The following is a 16612-nucleotide window of genomic DNA, read 5'->3' as shown; positions in this document are numbered from 1 at the left end:
AAGATGGAGCACTCCCCACAAAAAACACTTCACTGTTGCAATGAAGAAATCAAAGGGAGTCAAATAAAGTTCGCTGCCAAAGAAAAGTTTTATACTGTGGAGTTATATCCTCACACATAAATTTTGCTTTCTGTAATTACGCATACACCCCATAAAAATGTCTTTTAGGATTGGAACAAGTTGGAACATGCTTGATTAATCGAGAATTCCCACACAATACTCAGAATTTGAATACAATTTCTGAATTTTTAATATAAAGACAGCATGTAAACATAGTTTAAAAATCTAAGCCAATTGATGCAAGGCAAATACCTTTATTTAAAAAGGCACAAATGAAGACATCATTTTCAATCATTTTGACATGACTTTGCAAGATGTTAAATATTCAGTCTCTTGATACTCTCAGAGGTTCGGCACACCCACACATATGTGCTTGTGTGCATGTATATTTGCATAAATATGTATGTAGGTGTGTTTGAGTATTCAGTATGCGCAAGTCATCAAATCTAAGTGCAAGTATTCTCTATGCATGAGGGAGTTGGTGTGCACTATATGTACTAATAATTTGGAAGATGGACTGAACAGTGATAAAAAAAACAAAACATGATTGATATTCACTTTAAAGTTGTTTTAAATCTATATTTTCTACAGGGAGATTAGTCTGAAAGGGGGGAATGAAGTTAATGTCAGATCTGATAGGAATCTATTTGATGAATGGAACAATAAAGAAAAATATGTAGACCAAACTCTGTAATGTCATAAGAACAAAATTAAGATGTAGTAGGGCAGAGTTTCAGGTATACAAAATTTCATTTGCAAAGTTTATCATCAGAAAGTAAGCTGATTACAGCAACAGAGGTTCAACTTGTTTACTGACACCAATTACAGCAAAATAAAATCAAACCCACATCTAGGTTTGAACAGCAGACAAAATAAAGCACTGAAGCAAGCAGGTTTATTTGATTTTAGAGCAATTTAAGTGGGACAAAAATAGAAAAAGCCATTTAAACATGTTATGAAAATTAATCAAGAAATGGCCATTTAACTAATTTTACCATAAAATCAACTGCCCAAGTATCACTACTACAAAAATCTGAGACTAATTAGTCAAAACGTACGAGTCATTGCTGTTACATCATCCCCTCATTTTATGTTTACAGATCAAATGTATATACAGCATACACATTCAACTTTGTACAAAATAACAAACAGCTAAAAAAAACATGTTTGATAGGATGGAGTTGAAAATAAAAATATAGGTTTTTGCTTTAAAAATGTCCATGTATCCTTGTATTTTGCAAATAAAGACAGTAAATCTTTATTTTTTCTTTGCCAAACTTCGAGGGGAGCTTTTAAGTAAGTCTCTGATCCTAAGGTATGTACCGGTGGCTTCAGCAACTTCAGTGAATTCTGGTGTATCTTCAAATGGAACAATGCCAGCTGCAAACCTGCTCCGATGAGGAACAGCTGTTATCTTCTCAACATGCTTAGGAGAAGCACAATCTCCAGCGCCCCTGTTAGAGAAATCTAGATCAGGGCTCTGTGGGTTGTCTTCCTGGGATTTGACTGGATCAGGACTCTGAGGGCTTTCATCGTGGGATTTGACTGGACCAGGACTCTGTGGGCTTTCATCGTGGGATTTGACTGGACCAGGACTCTGTGGGCTTTCATTGTGGGATTTGACTGGACCAGGACTCTGTGGGCTTTCATCGTGGGATTTGACTGGACCAGGACTCTGTGGGCTTTCATCGTGGGATTTGACTGGACCAGGACTCTGAGGGCTGTCATCGTGGGATTTGACTGGACCAGGACTCCGGGGGCTGTCATCATGGGATCTGACTGGACCAGGACTCTGAGGGCTGTCATCGTGGGATTTGACTGGACCAGGACTCCGGGGGCTGTCATCATGGGATCTGACTGGACCAGGACTCTGAGGGCTGTTGCCGTGGGCTTTGACTGGTTCGGGGCTCTGAGGGCTGTCTTCCTCAACTTTGATCAGCCCAGGGCTCTGAGAGCAAATCTCTTGAACTTTTGATTCCATTTGATTTTCACTGCTAGGGCAAGTTTCTCCAGGTGTCATTGTGTCCATTGCTTCTTCAGCCTCTTCTGTTTCTGTGTCGTTATGTGCAGGCGTGGACACACTTGGTGAACTGGGTACAGGTGTTCCCATTGCAGGTGTCTCACAGTCACTATTTGTGGCAGTGTCAGCATTTTCTAGAGCTGCCCAAATCAGCCTCTGTTGCTCTTCCAGTTCCTCCAGAGTCAGGTCATCCTCTGTTCCCTCCACAGTCTCATCAACTACTCCCCAATTCCGCCCTCGCAGAGCTGGAGAGCCGTTGGTGGGTGTGGGAGGAGGTGTACCTTTAGGGAGAGGTGGAGGAGTGGGTGTCGCAGGAGGAGTGCCCTGGGGTAAAGGAGGAGGTGAACTGAAGCAAGGAGAGCCAGGGGGCAGCGGTGGTTGGAACTGGAAGTCACCTGGGCCATGCGACTGATAAGGTGTTCCTGGGTCTGGAAGAAGACATGAATATGGTCCCAAAAAGATTTAAAAGTGATACTTTGACCAAACATAGAGGCATCCGATTTAAGTATTACTGTGTATTATTCTGCCAAATTAGAGATTACTGTTAAAATATAACTGTGTGTTCTGGACATTTAATGCATAGAATGTGCCTGCTTAAAGAAAGTGACCAAGCTGAACAGTTACCTGATTCAATATCCATATCCGAGCTCCTGTCTGAGGTCCGATCAGGACTGGACCTATTCTTCTTCCTTATCTGTGGCGATGAGTCAGATTCATGGCGTCTCTTGTTGCAGGTAGCACCAGGCTGTTGGCAAGGAAGAATGACATGTGGAATGATACTATTTAAGGGCTGTGCCCAAAATGCAGTCATCACACATCCTAATCCTAATCTGATAAAGACTGTCAATGTAAAAATACAGAGGCAGGAATGACAGAGCGGACTATGCACTCAGATTAGTATGATTGGCTGTTCAAGTGGGATTATGAAGAATGAGCATCCACTGCATATGGACAGCACGGACTGTTATATATAGCGAAGTGGCAGGCTGAGGCCAGCTATGACACACACTGAATGGTATTTTCTTTTTTAACCTCCAAGCAGATACAAGAGAGGTGTAAGAATGACACGAGTTTTTGCATTTCTAATGTTCCTCTTTAGTTTTTGTGGGATATATAATTACCTCCAGCAAGGAGGTTGCGTTTTTACCCATGTCTTTTTGTTTATTGGTTTGTTTGCCAGTAACCAAACTTGTTGGAAGGATGTGACCTTGGCCAGGGAGGAACCCGTTCAATTTTGGTGCAGAACCGGTTAAAAGGGCGGGTCTGTGAATTTTTTTTTTTTATCTCTTTCCTTAACATTACTCTTAATGTTAAGGAAAATGATTTTAAAAAACAGTAACAAGAGACATTTTTCAACACTTTTGTCATTTTTTCAGGAAATAATGTATGGATATTGGCGTAAAAAAAAAGAAAAAAACATACATTATGGTGTTGAGATCTATGACTTTGTATCTGGATGAAGTATCTGGATCTGACAGACAGGTGTAGGATTGTTTGGTCGTATGGTATAGAGGTATGTGCCTTACTGAGTGCCATTCTAGTTTTTTGTGTATTTATATTCTGTGGTTCTATTAGGTTTATAATCTGTGCTGTGGTTATTTATATTCTATGTCTTCTGATGAGTCTTGGATGATAATAATACAAACATTGAAAATTCCATGGTAGGTGTTGATGTGTAATATCCAGAAAGTTTGGTAAAGTTTATGAGATAGTCAGATAGGAAGTTGTTGTTACAGGAAGCCTGGATGGTGGTGTGGCATACATGTTTTGAAAGGAAACACCCGACCACTGAGGGATTTTAAAATATTTACCATGGGAAAGTTGTTAGACAGGTAAGCAGCATAGTTTTGCTTCATGTGGTTGTTCTGCATTGGAGTCGAACCATACTGAATGAACTCCTGAAGGCCAAAAAAAATAGTGTTAGACATGCAACATTTATAAAAAGTGCCACCAAAACACACTGAAAACTCTGAGTTGAAAGACAAGTGTACTAAATTTATGAAGTGACTCATCAACAAAATAATTTATACACAAATATACAGTAGCTCCAAGTGACATTATGCTATAGGACTTACATCTTTCATTTTGTCCGGTGCAGGTACATTGAAGCCTGGGAAATCTACCAGTTTGGAAACATCATAAGAGATGTTTTGCGAGTTGCTATTGTCTGTTATATTGCCATTATTTGAAGCTACAAAAGAGAAAAAAAAAATGATTAAGACCAATCTCTGTATATTTCAGAAACATCCTTATGTTTATCAGTAGTTTACTGAATGAAACTCAGTAGGACCACATAGTAATTTGAAACTTACCATTTCCATCATACAGCATTAAGCCAGAGTTTTCCATCTCTGCCTCTTTGAGCCAACCTGGTGGGTAGCCTAGCTGCCTCATGCGATAAATCAGAGGAGGGAGGGTGTTGCCATCAATGCCCAGTGCTGTCAACAGCTCCTCACTGTTCAAAAGCACAACAAAGTGAAAAATATTCAATAATCAACATCTACTTTTACTTGATCCAATAGGTATTGCATGTGGTATGATTATGTTTTTTTTCTCTTGTGTTCAAAGTAACAATCCTGCCTCATGACTCCCGGCTTGTATTTCGCAAACCGCTCCTCCACTTCATCAGCATGGTATCGTTGATTACTCTGCATCGCCTGGTTGTTGTTTTGGTTGAACTCCTTTCTTCTTTCATTAATTGCAGCCATGTCTTTAGGCTATGAAGGGAACCATGTATACATGTAGTAAATCAATTTCCAACTCTTCTTCTGTGTTTAACTTGGGTTCATGCCATAATAATGAATCATTAAATCATTATTCTTACATTGGGACAATCTCTCAGCTGATGACTGCTGGAACCACAGTTGAAACACATGGATTTGGGTCTAGAATGAACAGATCAGAAGTGGACTCATTATACAGTGATATGCCACACAGCAACTGGACAAAGCAAGTTATAAACGGGAACTAAATAAAGCTTCCATTAATAATCAGTCGTACCTTTTGTCTTTCATTTCGATTTCCTGACCATCTGTTCCGACAACTTGGTTGAACACCTGGTGATAGCTTTGCAACATTTCAGGAAATTATATTGCATTTGTCCACACTGCAATAAAATCATATCTAATTATCTTGTCTATATAAAGTTTTCAGAATGAGTCCTGCTAAAATATGAACATACATGTAAAAAAAGAAAATAAAGACAAATTTCCAAATTCTCCCTCAACAAAATTACATGTAGAGAGCAAATGACCTCGCAGACTATACTGGCAGTAATTGTTTGACAAGGTGCCAATTTATCCATCTTAAAGATACGTTGGAATGTCCCATCCATCTGTCAGCTGGGGGCTTTCATTGACCAGAGGCTGTCCAAGTTTATCAACACTGAAAGTAGTGAAATATAAGACACTTCCAACCACCTAAGACAGAAAAATAAGAAAATAATTTATGTAAATATGTATATCTTTCCATGGGGCAAGAAATTGTGCAATATGCAAACCACAGAGAAATACCAGTAAATACTCACTTTAAAGGCTTCTGTTTTTGTTCTTACACTAGTGGAAGACGACTTCAGCAGATCTTCATCCATAGCAAAAGCTGAATTCTTTGTAAAGAGTAGAACATGTTTTTTTTCTCCCCCAAGTCATAACTATTTGGATATTAATCATCATAAAATAAATTCTGGTTAAATACCTGAGGTTTATGGTGAAAAGAAGACTTTTTCTTTCCATGGCCCAATTTCTGGTGCTTCAAAATCACACTGCAGATGCAATCTTCAATTTCTTGACGACACTGCCTAAAGGGGAGACATTGTTATTTTTTATTTATCATCATTATCCACAACTCAGTGTCTCGCTAACAAATTAGCAGTGAGCTGTACACACAGCGAGGCTATAAATACGCTGTGAGTTGATCTTATTAGTCATAGCAAAAAAGCTGAAAGAGATGTTCAGTCAAATCAAAATGTTTTACCAGTAACGTTAACATAATTAAAATATTTCTATTATATCTTTACAGCCAAGACGGACGGGACAAAATTCACTGTTCAATTCACAACTGAGCTAACGAACCCAGTTACTGATTAGAAAACGTTGCTCACTTTGAAATATTGTTGTTTGCATACAGGATTTGAAGAAGTGGTCCATCGATGTTGACATCTTCAATTGTGATGCCGCTGTAAAGTCAGAGGGAAATTATCCTTTATTACTGGGTGAAGTTTCGTTTTATTTGTAGTACGCATCACCAAAGCGTTAGCCCATTACCTTGGCCGTGCCAGGATATTCAGTTTCCTTCTTAAACCTTTATGTGGTCTACGAGTTAAGGAAATAGACAGAAAGCCTTCAAAAATATATCACTAAACATTTTCAGGTTACGCATTTTCTGTTTTGATTACACACAGGAGGCTGCTAGTGCACCCCAGCTAGTGCTACAGCCACAGTGCTAGCACAGACCGAGCGCATCTGACATAAGGATATTTTCCTCAGTGAGTCTCTGAATGTAGTCATCACACTCCTCCAGCCTGCCCCGCAGCTGGCTCGTCTCCTCCTGGTCTTCCTCTTCATCTGGGAAGCGAATGTGTGTCGGCACGGACGGTGCGGACTCATCGAGCTGCTGAAAGAGCTCACTATCCCCGAAATCAACTTCGGCCATTTTTGACAAGCTCTGTCGAGCAAGACTGGAGTTCAGAGGTCAAAGCGACAACACTTCGTATTCATTGGTCTACCTTATGTCACGTGTTGTAGTAGACAAAAACATGATGGGGAGAACAATTTTTTAGCCCACGGTGTTGTATTACAGGTCACATACATGTATAAATTATATATAAAATAGTTTAAAAAATCAGCTACACTTTAACCAACTATAACAGTGGCATTCTGCTTAGACACCAATGTATCATTAATGATAATCTAATGATAGTATAATTTTCACAGGGGGGCAATTTTCTGCGTCCACTATCTTTACTTTTTATAATTTAAGTACATTTTCCTAATTACACTTTTTTTTTTTTTTACAGTTTATTAGTAAATTTTCTTAAGCAAAAGTTATAAATACATCCTCTGTCACCGAGCTCGAGTAAGGTGCCTTCTTTGTTTTTTCAAAGGAGCCACAGTTTAGCCACAGTGGCTTCTTTGGTCTGTAAGAAATCGTTGAGGGCTTAAAATACTAGTGTTTCTGCTCCGTTGGTCCAGTTCGGTTGCAGCCGTCTCACTTCTTCACTTTCGTTTCCAATATTTAGTTAAAACCCTGTTTCCTTCCGGACCAGACACAAATGTGACTAAGTGGGAAGCTTCATTAGCTTCCAGCTATGGCAAGTTGCTCAACGATGCACTTAACCTTACCGCGATGGGACGGCGGCTCGCGGAAAATTCGCTTTATTTACTTGGTGAATCTGACATCGTTCAGGCTGACTGAGTGTCCCCATAAGGTGAGTGTTGAGGACCACTTTTTTTTTTTTGCTCTTACACAGCAAAGAAAACGGTGCATTTGTTTTTCTAATCACATCACATATAACCCCTGAAACCAGCCAGAGTGTGCTGAATCCGCCACCATCATCACAGCTCCAAGCAAAGGGAGCACGTGATTATGTGTCAGTCACATACTTTTTAAATTGTATATTAAAAGTGTTACACATGAACATTTTGTTAACCAAAAGGAGATTTGTTAACCCTGACATTTTTGACTACATATAAAAGCGTTTCGCATGTTTTTTTGTATTGTGTAGTTTCCATGAATACAATTTACGTAAACAGTAGCTTCAAAAGGAGGTGGTCTCATAGCTAACCTCTGTTTCAGGCTGCAGTGATTCCTCTATATTTAGGAGCTGATGTCTTCTCCAGCACTGATATCCGTACAGAAAACCATCCCAGATACCACGCCAAGTTTGCCAAGAAAGGACTGGCCACAAAAATAAAATTTTCCTCAGGTAAAATGCACATAACAAACACTTACACCAAATGCACACACATACAGTGCAGTCACACTTAACACTATTGCATCCTGTTTTGTTGCAGCATTCAGGTTCCATGGGTTGAAGGTTCCTACTGCAAATAACAGCCTCTGGTTCTACAGCGTTCAAGGACTTTTTCGAGTAGCATTTGAAATGTACAATAAGCAAGAGCAGCTTGCTGTTCTGGAGCATTTCCAGGTACAGTGCTGTTCATATGTTTCTGCATGATGCATATGCTTTATTTTAAAGATACCCTGAATGGTCTTTTGATATATTATGGTCTCTCCTCTGTAGGATGTTTGGAAATCGCAGATAAATGACAGCCCTCTGAAAATGAGTTACAACCTGAGTGTGCAGCTCGACTTTGCAGTATCCAGATCCAGCAGCATGTGCGATGCAGAATCAAGAAATGAAATGTCACAACCTCAGCATTGCCAGGTTGTCAGGGAAGTGGTGGATGTATGTGACAGTGAGACAGGTGATAAATCAGCAGATCATGATTATTGTTCCTTTCACAGGAAAAGCTTGCAAAGTGAGCAAAGCCAACTAGTTTTATCCAAAGTGAGACTAAAATTGCACAACTTGGATGACAAACTCTCCTCAGAGAATCAAAGCCACACAGAACTTGAAACTATCTTCCTTCTTCTGGAGAACATTGATCAGCACGTGAATGGGAATCTAGAAGAAAAGGATGTGACGAAAACTGTGTTAGCCCTGCTGAAGGCCAAAGACTGGGGCTCTGTGTATTCAAGTTCCCTGCTTTGTTGTATAGGACGATGGCTGGGCCAACAGTTTCATGCAGCCAACAGTAGCATTAGTCAAAAAGTGGAGGGCTTCAAAGTTCAGCATATTGAACGAATAAGTGACTTGCCACCTGCTGAGGAACTAGCCACAGAATTATTCCCAGAAGCCATGCAAACACTGCTGCTTCACTGGATGGGCTTAAGTGAAGAGTCCACCCTGGAGAAGAGACACAGTGAATACCCAATCCTGCTCCTTATCCTCGAGTTTGCCAACCACAACCTCATCACTGGTGTGGCCCATGTGCTGTACTCCAGTCTTATTTGTAAATAAGAGTGAATTTCCATGTAGGTGTCAACAAGAAAAGCCTGCAATTTAACTTGTGGTGCAGTGGTTAGCACTGTCACCTCACAGCAAGAAGGTTCTGGGTTCAAACCTTCTGTGTGGAGTTTGCATGCCCATGCCCACTTGGGTTTCTTCCGGCTACTCTGGCTTTCTCCCACAATCCAAAGACATGCGGGTTAGGTTAATTGGCTAATAAAAATAAATTATCTAAATAAAGCCCTGTGATAGACTGGCGACCTGTCCAGTCCTTGCCCAATGTGAGCTGGGATTTGCTCTAGCCCACCCGCGACCCTATAAGGATGAGCAGTGTGGTGAATGAATGAACTTCCAGTATTCTAATAAATGTGTATTTTGTATGTGAAGTTGTTCTTTCTTTGATTGAACAAATGCCTCTTTTCTGCTGGACATACTATTTCAATCAGGTTTGGTAACAATTTGTGCTTCAATACTGTTTGACTTTAAGTGAAAATGTTTTTCAATATAATTTGAAGCTATTGTACAATATACAATGTAATGAAAAAGATTTACCTACAATTAATTTAACTAGACATCAGTAAGATTCCAAATGGTTTTGCCTTCATTTGTTACACTGCAGTATAAACTGATATTACAAAAATAATATTTTGATATGTTAATTTTACTTCATTTTAATTTCAAACCTGGTAACATTCAACCTGGTAATAGTAATGTTAAAGTGTGACTTTCAGTGGTGGAAGAAATATTCAGATCCTTTACTTATTTAAAAGTACCACACAATAAACCAAATAAACTAACCGATCAATGCAGCGGTAGACAAGCAACTACAAAATGAATGTTTTTGTCAATGGAGTCTGGTGACTTTGAACAGAGCAATATGATTGTTTCTGGTTAAACAAAAAGGATCTTACACTTTAATAAAAAGGTCAGTCTCTGTAAGGAATCCAATCAATTACGTTGTCGAACACTTAAAACAATCTGAACCAGTCAGTGGGAAAAAAACACAGTTCTTTGGGACGTACTTCGACATGGACAAATGCACCATTTGATTACACTGCAGCAGCTGTTCCAGGTATACTGTTCTCGCTTAATAGTGGACGGACTGCAAAGATTTTTGTTCGTATCAATTATTTACACCAAAAAACATGGGAAAGTAGGGTCGAGGTTCCAAAATCCCAGTTATTCTGTAACACCCCGCCAATGCAAAGCACTAACTTTATGTGAAGCAAAATGACCCACATAGATATCACATGAAATAAAAAATTATTCAGTGAGATATGTAAAATCTTACACAACACAAAATTAATTTATTTCAAGAATATTTGAAATATGTGATTACTCTTCTTGGGCCCATCTCTGTCCATGGCGATCCTCTAGACAATATGTATTACAGCCCACTGTTTTGTTTTTCCCAATCAGGAGAAATGAAACTATGGGATTCTGATAATGACATTGACTTCAGATGCCTTTTGCTAAATGGATGTAAACAGTGTTCACTTGAACCACATTATAATCAGTTTATGTTCAAACAATCACATATCAATATATATATTTAAGTTTAAAAAAAAAAAAAAAAGCTATCACATTATTCAAAACAACTATCTAATTTTAACCAGCATCAACCTCCTGTGAAATTGATGCTTCATTTTCCAAAGATGTACAGATTAATCAACACTGAGACAAACTCAGCATCTGAGTATTTACATTATAATGTTCCAATAAGTGAGATGTTTGTCTATAAATAAATTACAGATTCAGAGCAACATCCATGCAAGCTTGAGGGCTAGCGATGAATTGGTAGTCCAATATGATCAGATGAGTGGCACTGACAGTCAAGGTTTGGCACTAGATAGAATCCATTCCACGAGAGAATGAAGAGGAGAAGCCAAGCCCCATTCCCCTCTGGGTGTGTGTCTGAGACCGAGCCATTTCATACTGAACGTCAAGGTTCCTAAACATCTCCTCCTGTTTTTGAAGAGTCTTCAAGCCATCATCATTAAGTGGTTTGGAAACTTCGACATCCTCATCTCCCTGTACAGACAGCAAATTCAATTTAACTCTGAGAAGTTACAAGTTGGAAAGCTGAAAGTTATGACTGTAAATTTAACCAAAGTATCAAACACATTTAGGTCACGTAAAGTAACACAGTTACTTACTTTAATACCCATTAGTTTGCGAAATTTAACATTTTGGTCCTTGTTTCCAAAGTTTAGCTTCTCCCACAACTCAGCTGTCTGGGACTTGTCCTTAAAAGAAAAAAAATGTTAGCCTATTTAGACAATTTGAGGAAGTAAAGCTGGGCATGCATAGGACTGGTGGAAAAATAACAAATAACAGCATAATCTAATCTTACCCCTTCCTTCTTTCCCTGCCATAGCATTTTTCTCTTTTTCTCCTGTTCTGCAAACTTCATGGGGTTTACAGCGGAAGGGTTGTAGTAGCTGGGTACAGCAATACCAGTCTCTGCCAGTGTTTTTGCTTGAAGGGCTGCCATTTGTGCCGCCATGGCAATCTGAGGTGTGACCTGTGTCCCAGAGGCCAGGAGCGCTGCCACATTGAGGGCGGGGTTTGAGGCAGCTGCTGCAGCAGCAGCAGCAGCAGCGATGGGGGCAGCTACTGAAACAAAATACACACAGAACAGAATAAATAATTTAATGCAGATTTGACGCAAGTTATCAAAGTTTTCAAACTTTACAAATTAAGCCATTCTCACCTGCAGCTATTTCCTGCTGTTGCTGCTGCTGTTTCTCCAACATTTCCTTCTCTTTCTGTTCCTGTAGTTTCTTGGCTCTCTCCAGCCTGGACAGAAAAAGAGTGAAGATCATTTTACTCAGGTTAAAAAAAGAAACACACCATACTAAGTGCAGTGTACTTAAAAGTGATAATATGTGTGAACTTAAACAAACCAAATCAATCTCTAATAACATTCTATGGTAACAACCCTATCAGTTTATGTTATGGCCACCAGTTTTACTTATTTCAACTTTGTTTCTAATATATCATGTTTTGTCTCATAGACATAAACTGGAATGGTACAGAATTCAGAAAACTTCATCATTGCAGGTGTGAACAAAAGGCGGCCCCATAGCTTTTGAATTCTATTTTATTTAAAGTGACCTGATTTAAGCTGCTGCCTGGTGTTTTCAGTTTGCTCATGTGACAGAATTTTAAGCTTGGTGATGGAGTCAGAGTGAACTGAAAATTTGTATGTACGCTTGTACCTCAGAGTTTTTATCATATAAAAAACAGGTGGTTTGTAACATATTTGAACAAGGAAAGTTTCAAGTCAATCCAAGACGTAGAAGTGCAATAAGAACCACTAACATTGCCATCAAGTCCAGAATGACCAGCCATCTATATCGTAAATGCCCTGTACGCTGCTGCCTTACCTTCTGGCCAGGGCCTCTTGCGCATCCATAGCTGTGTTTCGGCCTCGAAAGGCAGGTGGATTAACAGACCTGCTTCGACTCTTTCTTCGCACTTTCTCAGTCCTTTTCTTTCGCTCCCTGGTGGAACAATCCAAATCATTTCATGAACATACTATTAGTGACATGTAGAATGGCCAGCATGGTGAACAAAAGTTCAAAAATACTTACAAGTATATACTACTACAAGAAATGCTCATTTCAATCAAGCCCACCTGCTCTTACTACGACTCTTGCTATGATGACGGTGTTTGGTCCTTGAACCTGAGCGAGACCTAGCCTTCTTCTTCCTGTCCCGGCTGCGTGACCGTGATCGCCGTTTGTCCCGACTTCTGCTGTGATGCCGCCTGAAAGTAACAGGATCCAATTCATTATTATAAATCACATATATTACTGAAAGGTTCACAGTGCTAAAATTATTTTATCCTTGAGAAATTACGGTATATCAAAAATGTTGATTGGAATGTAATGAGACCACAAATTCTACAATAGTAAATATGATCAATTTGGTTATTTGTGGGGCTTATCCAAAAAATAACAATTCTACTAATGATCATGATGTAATTAATCTAGAAACTATATCAGACCTTCGATAAAAGCTTTTCTTCTGTATAATTAAACAAGTTAGAGGACTTGCTTAGTATACTTCTTTATACAGTCTACTAACCTCTCTCGTGAGTGTGACCTGGACAAGCTCCGGCCCTTGGAGAGCCTCCTGTCTTTGCGTCTGGATCGCTCCTCTCCGTTCTCTGCTGAAAGTCTCTCTTGTTCTTGCTGCTCATCTGTTTTTCTGTGTGATTTTGATGGCTTCTCAGAGTCCCTCTTTCGTGCCTGTTTTAAGAAGAAGTTGTCTCTTTCAGGAAAATAGTGCAACAAAAAGAGTTAGTACCATGGCTTACAGCAGAAGGTATGTAATAAATTTTGACAAGTTGAAAAAAAAACCTTGTCATTTCAAATCCACTTTCAAAACATGTACAGAATGTCATTCTCAGAAAATGATTGTAACTGTGGGCATTTCTGTGATACAAACAAATTTGACTGCAACGAATTTCATCTTTAATCAAACCAGCATGTTTGGAAACTCTCTCATTTTTCAATAGTGTGCATTCAAACCTTAAGATCTAATTCTGAGGAAAAAAACTTTAATGTGGTTTGTCATTTCATCAACATCAACAATTCAATATTAGCTAAATGCTTTGAACCTGAACCCATAGGGATGGGGATCCAACTTACTTCTTACAGCTTCTCTACTTGCGTCATCCAAATCATACAGCATACAATGGTAAATTAACATGAAAAACACTGCTACATTTTATGTCAAATTATCTTAAAGCAGTCACACAGTGTTTATCTCTTGTGACCACGGTTTGGACAGTAGTCTTATACTCTTTATACAAACAATTAGTAAAAAAAAAAAACACCATGAGATTCCATTTACATTAATTGAAAGATTCATTAGATTAATTATGCCCAGACCTGGCTGCAAGAGATGCAAGAGTTAATTCCATTTTTTTTTTACTAATAGTGTGAGACAAATAGGAGTTTGAATGGCAGATAGTTACCTGTCCCGGTAGTAGACATATTATTTTGCTATGTCAGCAGGGTCTTCTGTTCAGTCTCTTCGTGCATTAGCACGCTGAGTATGATTTATTGTAGAAATGTTATCATGTGATCTACACACAGGATTTAACAAAAAAATAAAAAGGAAAAAAAAAAATCTACTCTTCACCATTTAATATGGTTACAAACAATGACAGATATCCAAGGATGAAAGCTTCCTTTGAGACATGTCTGCATATGGAGGGTAAAAAAAGGACCCTTTCCATGTGAGCCCATCTCCATCTATTTCTTTCGTTCTTAACTTTGGTCATTGTAACATATTAAACCTAGTAAAACATACTCACCTCGACCTAACACTAACAAGGACTATAACTTAAGGCCTTCAAAATCACATCAAATATGTTTCTAATCATAGAAATTAATTCATCATTTACCTCTTTGCTCCTGCTGCGACTCCGTCTGTTTTTTCTGTCACCTGGAAACAGCAGAAAGCAAACAAATATATATATTTCAAAATCACATTTTCAGCAAAACTGAGAAAAAATTAGGTTAGGAAGAGAACAGTAAAACTACTGTATTAAGTATTTTATGCAGTAGACCAGATTCTGGAGTAGTTGGGGAATTGAGTCTTTCCTATATATATGCAGAGAATAAATTTCACATTGTGGACATATTTTTTCTGCCTTTTAAAGCATCGTCAGGAAACCTTTATTGAATACTAACGTTTTCTTTCCCTGGAGCGTGACCTTGACCGTGAATGGTGGTGTTTGGAGCTTCTGGGAGATCTGGATGAGTCCATGCTGTGTTTTTTTCTGTGATGAACTGGGGAGCCTGTTCTGGCCAAGTCGACAGAGTCGTTGTCACTTGCCTAAAACAAATGGATATGAGAAAAAACATCAACAGTTGATCAATTTCATTAATAAACAAGTGTCTAATTGAACCAGTTCCAGTGACTATTTCTTTACAAAGCAAAGATATAATAAATGTGCTCATTAACTTTACAAATGCAAAGTGTACTTGTGTTACCCTTCCTCACATAACTGTTGAATTTAATGTTAATTTAATCATCATTTGATACTTGTATCTTTTTACTGTCAAGGGCTCAATAAAATGTTTAAAAGCAATTTTAGGGAATTTATTTGGGTTACAGTAAGTTGTTATGGACATTTATCAATAAAGCTTTGCTTGATTACTCAAAGCAATAATAGATTTATCAATGTTGATAATATCAGTGTGTTACAGATAGAGTATTAATTTTAACACCTCATTTTGCACATTGTTTAAGACCTTGTCAGCAGAGTGAATTTATTTAAAAGGTCATTTTAAATTAACACGGGTTTAGTAAGGATCAGTTACACTGCTGATTAGTCATTCTTCATATGTTTATGCACTGTACTTATGGGAAAAATAAGCCTGCAGTTTTTTCGTATTCCACATTCTGCTTTTGTTGTCTTTTGCACACCCTTGTGACGCTCAACACTTTTCAGGTCAGCAAATATCTTATGGTATACTGTGAGATCCCTAAATATTTGTTTAATCATCTGAGTCTTTTCAGATGGTTAAGACTCAAATTAAAACAATTTGGTATTACCTATTAAATGGGCCAGTGGATTCGATCCATACAAACTAATAACAGAGCTTTAAAATGCGCTATCAATAGCACTACCTTCTCTCTAAGTCCACTAATCTCACGGGTCTTCACAATGTTAACAGCTGCTACTGATTTTTATTTGTAGTCATTCTCTCAGCTGCGCTATTTCGAAATACGCCATCCAGTGAAGATAACTGAGTGTCATGATCTTTTAGACAGAAATGTGAAACCCGGTTATTATGGAAATCGTAGTAGCACAAAATAACTAGCCAGTTAGCTAATATGCTATCTAGATCAGCTAAATCCCTCTATGGTCGTCATTCATACTACCATCACAGAGCAATTTAAGCGTTAGCTAGGATGCTAAGCTAAGCAATGCTAACCGCCATCTTTAAGAAAAATGATTTCTGAATAGAATTGTACACTTGCAGTAACTCCGTTTAGATATTGATGAATTCTCTTGTGTCTTGGTTATAGCTATGTAATGGTACTTACCGACATAATTCTGGAGCACACCGTATATGTAACGCCGCTGTTTTGTTGACTGTGCAAACGAACACGGAGAAATAGCAAGCTGCAAACAGTCGTTGTGTGGCTCAGCGCTGTTCTGTTCTGGGTTGCCAGGTTTAACCTCGTGAATCCCCTAGATTCAGAGAAATTACACAGTTGTTGAACCCCGAAAGAAAGGAAATGTAGTTGTAGTTACATACCAATTACAAGTAATGCGAGACATTAATTTTTAACATTGTGGGTTCTGAGTTTTGCAAGTTTGATAAACTAAAATACGAGGAATGGCGCTAGTATTTTTCTTATAAATCCCCTGTAAAATGTCTTGTTAATTTATTCAGTAGTCTGAAAATATATAATTACTAGTGAATGGAAGCTCCCTAACCTTTAAACCACCGTCGAAACTGTAGCAGTAAACCACGAAATAAACAGAAAGACAT

The 16612-nt window shown here is 38.5% G+C and overlaps 3 protein-coding genes across 5 annotated transcripts; 1 reads left to right on the top strand and 2 right to left on the bottom strand.

Annotated features, from left to right (window-relative positions):
• Positions 1-298: 298 nt before the first annotated feature.
• zcchc8 (zinc finger, CCHC domain containing 8) lies at positions 299-6733 on the bottom strand. 2 transcript variants are annotated; one of them, XM_056377226.1, is made up of 14 exons: positions 6556-6733; positions 6343-6385; positions 6180-6254; positions 5774-5876; positions 5607-5684; positions 5396-5499; positions 5081-5146; positions 4905-4965; positions 4661-4797; positions 4393-4535; positions 4156-4271; positions 3892-3978; positions 2705-2825; positions 299-2508 (listed from the first exon to the last, which is right to left on the bottom strand). In XM_056377226.1, exons 1-14 carry the CDS (start codon positions 6728-6730, stop codon positions 1319-1321), a joined length of 2499 nt encoding a protein of 832 aa, XP_056233201.1. In that variant the 5' UTR covers positions 6731-6733; the 3' UTR covers positions 299-1318. The 2 variants fall into 2 exon arrangements, with proteins under 2 accessions (XP_056233201.1, XP_056233200.1); XM_056377225.1 differs by having other exon boundaries at positions 6343-6390; positions 6532-6635.
• A 490-nt stretch (positions 6734-7223) lies between these two features.
• On the top strand, positions 7224-9732 carry si:ch211-110p13.9 (uncharacterized protein LOC562347 homolog). The gene is made up of 4 exons (XM_056376743.1): positions 7224-7505; positions 7874-8003; positions 8092-8225; positions 8322-9732. The coding sequence occupies exons 1-4, from the start codon at positions 7386-7388 to the stop codon at positions 9099-9101; spliced, it is 1164 nt and encodes a 387-aa protein (XP_056232718.1). The 5' UTR covers positions 7224-7385; the 3' UTR covers positions 9102-9732.
• Positions 9733-10369: 637 nt separating this feature from the next.
• rsrc2 (arginine/serine-rich coiled-coil 2) lies at positions 10370-16301 on the bottom strand. Of its 2 annotated transcripts, none has more exons than XM_056376741.1 (10): positions 16161-16301; positions 14798-14942; positions 14509-14549; positions 13182-13345; positions 12730-12861; positions 12479-12595; positions 11803-11888; positions 11443-11705; positions 11246-11335; positions 10370-11120 (listed from the first exon to the last, which is right to left on the bottom strand). In XM_056376741.1, exons 1-10 carry the CDS (start codon positions 16164-16166, stop codon positions 10935-10937), a joined length of 1230 nt encoding a protein of 409 aa, XP_056232716.1. In that variant the 5' UTR covers positions 16167-16301; the 3' UTR covers positions 10370-10934. The 2 variants fall into 2 exon arrangements, with proteins under 2 accessions (XP_056232716.1, XP_056232717.1); XM_056376742.1 differs by having other exon boundaries at positions 11443-11702.
• Positions 16302-16612: the final 311 nt, after the last annotated feature.

The sequence above is a fragment of the Seriola aureovittata genome, chromosome 5, assembly GCF_021018895.1.
Source record: "Seriola aureovittata isolate HTS-2021-v1 ecotype China chromosome 5, ASM2101889v1, whole genome shotgun sequence".
Lineage (NCBI taxonomy): Eukaryota > Metazoa > Chordata > Actinopteri > Carangiformes > Carangidae > Seriola > Seriola aureovittata.
This window is presented reverse-complemented; position numbering and strand designations above follow the sequence as displayed.

Bases quoted from the DNA above. Each gene is read 5' to 3' on its own strand.
- zcchc8 (XM_056377226.1), bottom strand. From the start codon at position 6,730: ATGGCCGAAGTTGATTTCGGGGATAGTGAGCTCTTTCAGCAGCTCGAT. The intron at 4,272-4,392 runs GTAAGTTTCAAA...TCTCTTTTGTAG, and splicing joins AATGCTGTATGATGGAAATG to CTTCAAATAATGGCAATATA. The intron at 3,979-4,155 runs GTAAGTCCTATA...TTTGGCCTTCAG, and splicing joins CACCGGACAAAATGAAAGAT to GAGTTCATTCAGTATGGTTC.
- si:ch211-110p13.9 (XM_056376743.1), top strand. From the start codon at position 7,386: ATGGCAAGTTGCTCAACGATGCACTTAACCTTACCGCGATGGGACGGC. The intron at 7,506-7,873 runs GTGAGTGTTGAG...CCTCTGTTTCAG, and splicing joins TGACTGAGTGTCCCCATAAG to GCTGCAGTGATTCCTCTATA. The intron at 8,226-8,321 runs GTACAGTGCTGT...TCTCCTCTGTAG, and splicing joins CTGTTCTGGAGCATTTCCAG to GATGTTTGGAAATCGCAGAT.
- rsrc2 (XM_056376741.1), bottom strand. The intron at 14,550-14,797 runs GTTAGTATTCAA...TGCTGTTTCCAG, and splicing joins ACGCTCCAGGGAAAGAAAAC to GTGACAGAAAAAACAGACGG. The intron at 11,889-12,478 runs GTAAGGCAGCAG...TTTTCTGTCCAG, and splicing joins CAAGAGGCCCTGGCCAGAAG to GCTGGAGAGAGCCAAGAAAC.